Source organism: Herpailurus yagouaroundi, unplaced genomic scaffold (genome assembly GCF_014898765.1).
Source record: "Herpailurus yagouaroundi ecotype Mexico unplaced genomic scaffold, PumYag 77, whole genome shotgun sequence".
In the NCBI taxonomy this organism is placed as follows: Eukaryota; Metazoa; Chordata; class Mammalia; order Carnivora; family Felidae; genus Herpailurus; species Herpailurus yagouaroundi.
The window spans coordinates 24,939,019-24,946,885 of NW_024412388.1; the positions used below are offsets into that span (position 1 = coordinate 24,939,019).

At 55.4% G+C, this 7,867-nt stretch overlaps 1 protein-coding gene across 2 annotated transcripts; it reads right to left on the reverse strand.

The window, feature by feature from the left end:
• Positions 1-168: 168 nt before the first annotated feature.
• Positions 169-7,858, reverse strand: FNDC5 (fibronectin type III domain containing 5). 2 transcript variants are annotated; one of them, XM_040468287.1, is made up of 7 exons: positions 7,824-7,858; positions 7,491-7,599; positions 6,082-6,197; positions 5,152-5,350; positions 4,728-4,817; positions 2,565-2,698; positions 169-1,696 (listed from the first exon to the last, which is right to left on the reverse strand). In XM_040468287.1, the coding sequence occupies exons 4-7, from the start codon at positions 5,333-5,335 to the stop codon at positions 1,658-1,660; spliced, it is 447 nt and encodes a 148-aa protein (XP_040324221.1). In that variant the 5' UTR covers positions 5,336-5,350; positions 6,082-6,197; positions 7,491-7,599; positions 7,824-7,858; the 3' UTR covers positions 169-1,657. The 2 variants fall into 2 exon arrangements, with proteins under 2 accessions (XP_040324221.1, XP_040324215.1); XM_040468281.1 differs by lacking the exons at positions 7,491-7,599; positions 7,824-7,858 and having other exon boundaries at positions 169-2,255; positions 6,082-7,421.
• Positions 7,859-7,867: the final 9 nt, after the last annotated feature.

Genomic DNA, 7,867 nt, shown 5'->3' on the forward strand with positions numbered 1-7,867 from the left:
TGTTCGAGATTTCCCTTCCAACTCCAGCTTGGCTGGCAGGCATGTCCCTAAGAAGCTGCAGGCCAAAATGGAGAGAGAGAACCGACTCCCTCCTCCACACATCCTGACTTGCTGCCAATTGCCAGAAAAAGAGGGCAACATTTGGGCATTTACCAGAAGACAAGGATGTGCCTTTTCATTTGTCTTTTATTTTACATTTAAAAAGAGGTTATTGCTCTAACTGAATCAGAGGTAAGGACCTCTCCCCTAAGCAGCCTTGGCCTTGCAGTCCCATTCAGCAGGGATGGAAGTCACAAGACAATGAGTGGAGCCTCATGCCCTCCCGTGAGGAAGCCCTTAGTATTGCTGACATCTGCCTTTCACCCTGTCTCTCCTCCCTCCCTGCGCTGCCACACCAGGGCGAAGCAGAGCAGTGGCTGGCCTAGCCACGAGAGCTCTTCTAGACCGGATGGTGGCGCCGGTCTTTGGGTGATGGCTTTCAGCTCTCTGGCTTGGGGGCCACTGCTCTTACCATTCAGTTCAGCAGGTATTCACTGAGCGCCTACTGTGTGCCAGGCTTGTGCTAGGTGTGGTCCTCCCACATGCCCGTCCTTAGCCACCAATGGAAGACGCAGAGGCCCATCTCTTCCCACGCAGGCATTCAGCGGCTGTAACTTGCAGTCCTAGGGAAGAGTCTGCCTTCCCTTGTCAAGCACCATTTTTGTTTTGTTTTGTTTTGTTTGCCAGAAAGGGGCAGTGGAGAGAGAGACCTGTCACCTCACACCACTCAGGCTCTAGGGAAGGACATGAGGACCCTGGGTAGCTTTCACAGAACCCTGGATGAGATGGCAAGATATGGAGACCCCGGAGGCCAGGGCTGCTCTGTCTGTGGTAAATGGCTCAGGCCTGCCTTCTAGCAGCTTCCATTCCAGAGCGGGTGATTTAGCAGCCCCCAGGATGTCCCATGCGGACACACCGTTTCAGTCATGTAAGCCAACATTGTCACAATTCCAAGACTCTTCCTAAAGAAATGGGGCCAGTACCGTCCAGGTCTCTTTCCTACCTCGTCTTCTTAAGACTGCAGACTAATTATGTTAAGGGTCAAAATAAGGGCCAAAGAAGACAGAGGCTGCGGGCAACCAGCTTGGGGAATTCCTCTGCCCTCTGGAGTGAAGCCCTTCCGTCACATTTTCCAAAGAGACAAAACATAACATCTTACACACTCGCAAAGTTGTGCATCACACCGCAAGTCCTTGATGGCTGGATCCAGGAAAGGCTTGCTGGCAGCCGTGCTCCTGCCCTGTGGCTTTCCTGAAGGCTCTCAGTCTGAAAGACACAGCTGAAGTCAGTCTAGGTGCTTGTCATCTCCCGGGAGCTCTGTGCATTGTCTCAAAGAGGAAGCCAGTCCAGAAGAGGCGAGGAGGCAGAAAGAAGGCTGTGTCTCATGCAGCTTTGCCTTTTCCAGAATGGGGCCAGGCCTTTTAGTTTTGTGGCTTGTTTATTTTTTGCAGATTTTGGGTTCACAGTTCGGTTTCCTTCAGCAGACTAGGATGGGGAAGAGTGCCAACGGTGCGGCCGGCTGTGCCTCCCCCCATCCGCAGTCCTCCCCGTCCGGGTGCCCATGGACCCGGGGACAGCAGAGAAGAAAAATGAAATCCTTCTCCCTGCAGACAGGCAGTCATGCTTCGATGATGTTCACCGAGGGCTTGTTTGGAAACTGGGAGGAAAAAAATGAGAGAAGCAGCCAGGGCTAATTGAATAGACTTCTTGCAAGGTTGGAACTAGAGAGAGGACACGAGAAGGAAGGGCTGCAGCCTAAAAGCCAGGCTCTCGTCCCGCGTGGAAGGAAAGGAGTGGCCCTGCCCGCGTGCCTCGTCTCTCTGCCTTCTTAAACCCAGCCTTCGGCCTCACTCGCTTAGTGGCCAAGACTGGGTGCTGGGCCCTCGGCCCCAGGCCCCCTGTCCACCCCCGGCAGGGCCATCCCGCCGGCCGTTTCTCGCGCATCCTGCGGACCTGCCTCTGAGCGCAGCCTCAGCCACTGACATTGTTGAGGTGCTTCTGGAGATGGGGGTTAAAAAGAGGCTTCAGGAAAACGCGGCAGAAAGAGAGAAGCCAAGAGAGAGGACAGTAAGCCAGGGGGTGTGAGGAGATGGAGGGAGGAGATGTGGAGAGGGCCAGATGTTTGTTGGATAATCATCGTCAGAACCATGACATCTCTCACTTCTCCACCGTCTCTTCTGAGCTGCTCAGAGCGAGCACTGAAAAGGTTCTCATATCTGTTTTGCAGAAGAGGAAACGAAGGTACAAAGAGGTGAAGTACCTGGTCAAGGTCACACAGCACAGCAGGAGCAGAAATGGGCCTAGAACCCCCTATTTGCGTGGTCCCACACCAACCGAGAATTCTGCCCTCCCCGGTCACCACATCTGTTTAACCCTGCTGGCCCCTACAGAAGGTCCAAAATCGATGTGCTATGTCCCGTGTGTCACACAGGCAGCGGCCAAGCGTGGCCCTACCCAGCTGCAGCCACGCTGGGACCCGAGCTGAGCCCAGGGGCTGCCCACCCAGGTCCAAGACTCCCTCTCACCTTGCTGCGGAGAAGACCTCCGCCCTGGTGCTCTGGTGTGCTGGTTTCCGACGCACTCTTGGTCTTCTCCTTGTTGTTATTGGGTTCGTTGTCCTTGATAATGTCATACTGGCGGCAGAAGAGGGCGATGACGCCTGGGAGGGGGGCAAGAGAGAGCAGTGAGAGGCCAGAGCTCGAGGCCCGCCTGCCCGCTTCATTCCCGCTGGCATCTGCTGGGCCCCTGTTAGACACTGAGCTCCAGATGGCCTCTCCCCTGCACCACTGCACCTGTCCCCCACTAAGCCAACCCCTTTGCTGCCACTGGGCTGATCTTCCTACGACACTCATCTGATCCCACCTTCCCCGCATTCAACCTCGGACAGCTCCCTTTTCCCCTTAGGGGAAACAGAAACCGTAACATTCGCTGAGCATGTGCCAGGCCCCGTGCAGTATGCACTGACTCGGCCGATGCCACCATCCTCACAGCGCTGGGAGGGTACCTGTAATTACCCTCCCCAGGTTACCAGTGAGGACGCCGATGCAGAGCGCCTCGGCACCTACTCCAGGTCCTGCGGTGGCGGAGCCGGGATGCGCACTCCAGGGCCTGCGCTCTGCTAGATGTTCATTGTTAGCAAACGAATAAGACGTGAACGTCATAGTTTTTGAAAGTCAGATACTATTAAGGCAGCCAACTCCAGTGCTGGTAGGTGTCTTCTCCATTTTTACCTCTGTGTTTTATTTATAGTGCTATTTCTTGATCTGTTTTAGATACTATCTTTTGACTTTCCACCATGGTAGATACCCCGCTTCCTTCCCCACAATCCTAACAGAATCACATCACAATCTTGGGTTAGTTCACCATGTTTATATTGTTACGGTTATCTAAATACTGTCTGTGCCCAGTCTAATAACACACCATAAACCTCTTTTGTAAAATCTTTTGTGTTTTTTGGTCCTTTTTCTACAAGTGCCTGCTTTTTGTTTTTTTAAGTTCTTATTTATTTTGAGAGAGAAAGATAGCTCAAATAGGGGAGGGGGCAAAGAGAGAAGGAGAGAAAATCCCAAGCAGGCTCCAAGCTGTCTGCGCAGAGCCCGACATAGGGCTTGATCTCATGAACTGAGAGATCGTGACCTGACCCGGAATCAAGAGTCAGACACTTAAGTGACTGAACCACCCAGGTGCCCTACAAGCACCTGTTTTTTGATGTGCCTACAGGACATTTTTTCCAAACTTCTCAATACAGCCTGTCCTCTCAACCACCATGCTAATGCAGATTTGGCATGGTGTTCGAGTCCCTCAAAACAGACTCCAGCCTACTTTAGAGCCTCACCGTCCTTTACTGTCCCCTTTCTACCTTCTCTCTTGGGTCACAGCTGCACTGAGCCAGACTGAACTCAATTTGTTTCTTCTACACACTGTCATCAGAACACTGTTCCTTTTATTGGCTGCCTGGTGAACTCCTATTCATCCTTCAAAGCTCAATCCCCATGTTTCCTCCTCTCTGTGTTCTTCCCGATTTCTACTCCTAGCCCCAGAATTAATTCCCTCTCCTCTGCCCTCATGTGATGGCACTCATCACACTGAGTCACAGTTAAGTATGGGCCTCCCAGACCCGGTTCCTTGCAAGCCCAGGGCTCTCCTTAGTCACGACTATAGTACTACTATCTGGAATGGGATGGCCGTTCAGAAAATGCTGGTTGAGTTAAGTACAAAGATGACATTTGTTCTTTATCCTCAGGTAGCTCACAGACAATTGGGAAAAGGGAGAGACATGAGCCCAACTACCTCATCTAAGAAAAGCTAAAGAGAGGGAAAAGCAGTGCATTATGGGAACAAGATGCAAGATGGCCATTCTAATGGATGGACTGTAGACCCAGCAACCCAGAAGGAGGCATGAATGCTGCAGCCAAGGCCAGAAGGCAAAGGGGCTGTGGATGCGTCCACCCCAGGAGCCTGAACTACTCCTGAGGGAGGGAAGGCCAAGTGCTCCAAGGCAGCTCTCAATCTACTAAGTTTTTTTGTGAGAGGTCAGATCTGGCCGCCAGAGCAGGACTTTGAGGCTTCTCATGTTATTTCTCAGCTGCCTCCAAGCCCCCACCCTTCCCTCCTGTGAGAGAAGGGATCTGGCCAGGGGCCTTCATTCCCCGGAAGTCGAGTGAATTAGAGCTTGGAGGCAGACTCACCGGCCCACATGAACAGGACCACCACGATGATCAGCACCTCGCCGGTTCGCAGCTGTTGGCTCCTCCCCATCTCCTTCATGGTCACTTCATCTGTGGGGAGGGAGACACTAGGTCTGAGGCTCCGTTCATTCCCAGCCACCCCTCTAGGGCCAGGCCCAAGACCTTAAGTGCTTATTTCTATAGGTGCCCAGATATCTAACAAAAAGAGATTTGAGAACATGCCGATGGCTCCTTGGGGCAGCAGCAACAGGGCCTTGACCCAAAGCTGAGAGGCTATATCCTCACTGTTTGGGGACTAAGGTGACCTCCTCTCTCAGGTACTGCTTTACTAGGCAGCAGGGTGTGGGCAGTGGGGGAAGAAACGGGGTTGGCGCTTTCCTCAAGCCTCACCCCGCACCCCCCCCCAACAGTGCCCTGGGCCTGCCTTTGTTCTTGGCCGCCATCTTCTCAGCCTCACGAGGGGTCTTGAAGAGCACTGGCTCGCTGGCTGGGCTCTGGCCCTGAATGGAGATGGCCTGCACGTGCACAATGTACTCAGTGTCCTCTTCCAGGTCCCAGAGGGCGCATGAGCGGGTGGTGGTGTTCACCTCCTGGATGAAGCGCAGCATCCGCACGTCCTTCTTCTGCCAAGGAAAATGCCAGGCCCGCTGCTGTCAGCGCCCCGTCACCGACCCCACTCTGCCCACCTCTCTGGCGGTGACATGGGCTCACCCAGCTACCATGCTTTTATAAATAAAGCCTTTATACACATAAGCTTCCTCCCCTATCCCCTCACCTCTGCAGGGAGCTATCGTTATCTCTGTTTCCAGATAAGGAGACTGGGTGCTGAGAGGTTACAGAAGTTGCCCAAGACCGTCTCCCCAGTGAGAACTTGAACCGGGCCCCAAACCTCGGTCTTATGTTTAAGATCAAAACCAGGGGCGCCTGGGTGGCGCAGTCGGTTAGGCGTCCGACTTCAGCCAGGTCACGATCTCGCGGTCCGTGAGTTCGAGCCCCGCGTCAGGCTCTGGGCTGATGGCTCAGAGCCTGGAGCCTGTTTCCGATTCTGTGTCTCCCTCTCTCTCTGCCCCTCCCCCGTTCATGCTCTGTCTCTCTCTGTCCCAAAAATAAATAAACGTTGAAAAAAAAAAAAAATTAAGATCAAAACCAGGCTCTTGATTCCCAGATTCCAGTCAAAGGCCCCTGAGCCCTCCTTACTGATCCGTTCCCCGCTGGGGTCCCCATTCCAAGCCATATGTGCAATTCTTCTGCCTGTCCCTCTTGCTCCTTGTTCCTTTCTATTTCTGCACCCCCTCCCCTCCATCCCCTGCTACTATCTTGATGAGTTCTTCCCTCCCAGACCCTCAAGGGTTACCTGCTGAGAGATGGCAAATCCGATGACAACCTCATCCTCCAGGACGTCCCAGCTCACCACTGCAGAGTTGGCCTTGAGGTGCCTGACAGTGACATTCACTGGGGCCGAGGGGCTGTCTGGGGGTGGGGAGGCACCTGAGCCTGAGCACCCCCTGCTGTGGGGCCCAGGCCCACTGTCTCATAAGTGGAAACCTGGGGAAGGCCACACAGTGGGGAAGGAAGAAAGCAAGGCCTCCATGGGGCTGGCACATCTCAGTTCATCAGTGGTTGAAGAGCCAGGCCTGAGAGGCCCCAGGCTCCTCATGTCCAGGATGGGAGTCCCCACTGGTCACACCGGCCCGATCAGCAGTCCAAGTTAGAACTGACGGGCCTGGGCTAGGGCCAGATCTAACGGAGGAGTGGAAAGAGGTGGGGGCGGGGGGGCGCTGGTAGGGCGGGGGGAGGCATAGGTGGCCAGGGTTGCAGGTGCTGAAAGTTAGTCTGATGAAAAGCAGTCAAAAGGACTCCCAGTCCAGTGCTCTTTCTATAATACCACATTGTCAAGTGACCTTGAGGGAAGGAGAAAGACCCAGAGGTCGAGAAGAGCCAGGCCAGGGTGAGCCCTGGGTTGGGACTGAGGATCACAAGAGGAACCCCCAGTATTGTAGTGACCCAGGATCCAGACAGAACGAAGCCCGGGGAGGGGTCTATCTAGGTGAGCCTCTTCTCCACATTCTGCCAGCCTCGAGAGGCAGGTAGGGAGGTGGCAGGGGAAGACGGGGTCACGCAGAGCACGTTCTCTCGGGAGAGTCAAGAGTACGGGTGGGTCAAGTCTTCTGGATATGGGAAAAGGGTGAGAGGGGGTCAGTCAAGAAGGGAGAGTGACAGGATGGTGGAGGTCAGGGAAGGAAGAACCTCTCTAGGAGAAGGGCCGTGAGTCACACAGCCTCTCTGTCTCCCAAGGGGCAAGTGCTGCAAGGGGGACACCTGGCCCTGACCAGCACCCTTCACCCCACAGAGGGGTGGACCTGAGGCCCAAGGGGCTGGGCCTGGGGCGACAAAGCCAAAGTGGAGATAGAGACAGAGGGACACAGACAGGTGGCGGCAGACACAGAACCAGAAAACAGACAAGTGGGCTATCAGAGACAGACGTAGAGAGGAAGCAGAGAGAGAGAGAGAGAGAGGGAGAAAGCACTGAGCCACAGAGAGATGGGTAGAGGGACAGATGAGCGAGGCGCCAGAAGCCAAAGGGACAGATACAGAGCCTGGGGAGAGCCTGGGCTGGGTTAGGATGAGGCCGGCACACGGGGCAGGCCAGACAGTGACTGCAGTAGGCTCAGGGGTCCATCCCGCCCACCCAGAGCCCTAGGGTGCCAGTCCCCAACCCCCTCACACATGCTCACGCAAACTGGGACCCCATCCTGCTCCGACCTGCAGAGTTGTCCTGCAGGGCTTTGGGGACAGGGAGGGAGGCCCAAGGTTGGGGGACTGGTGTCCTCGGCTGCTCCCCGGGCCAGAGAAGGGAGCTCAGCTCAGGCACCTGAGGCAAAGGCCTGGGGTCAGGGCAATGGGATGAGGGGACCGGGGAATTGCAAGACCCTAGACCCCAAAGACCCCAGGGCTGGGGTGGTGGGCAGCGGGGGGGGCAGGGGCTGGAGGACGGGCCTGGGGGTCAAGAAGTGGGGAAGAGGCCGGGGGCAGGGAGGCAGGAAGGGCCCCGAGGACTCCCGCCCCGCGCCGAGCCCCCAACCCGGGCCCCCTTACCCGCCTGCACCAGCGCGAGGCAGACGCAGCCCAGCCACAGGCGG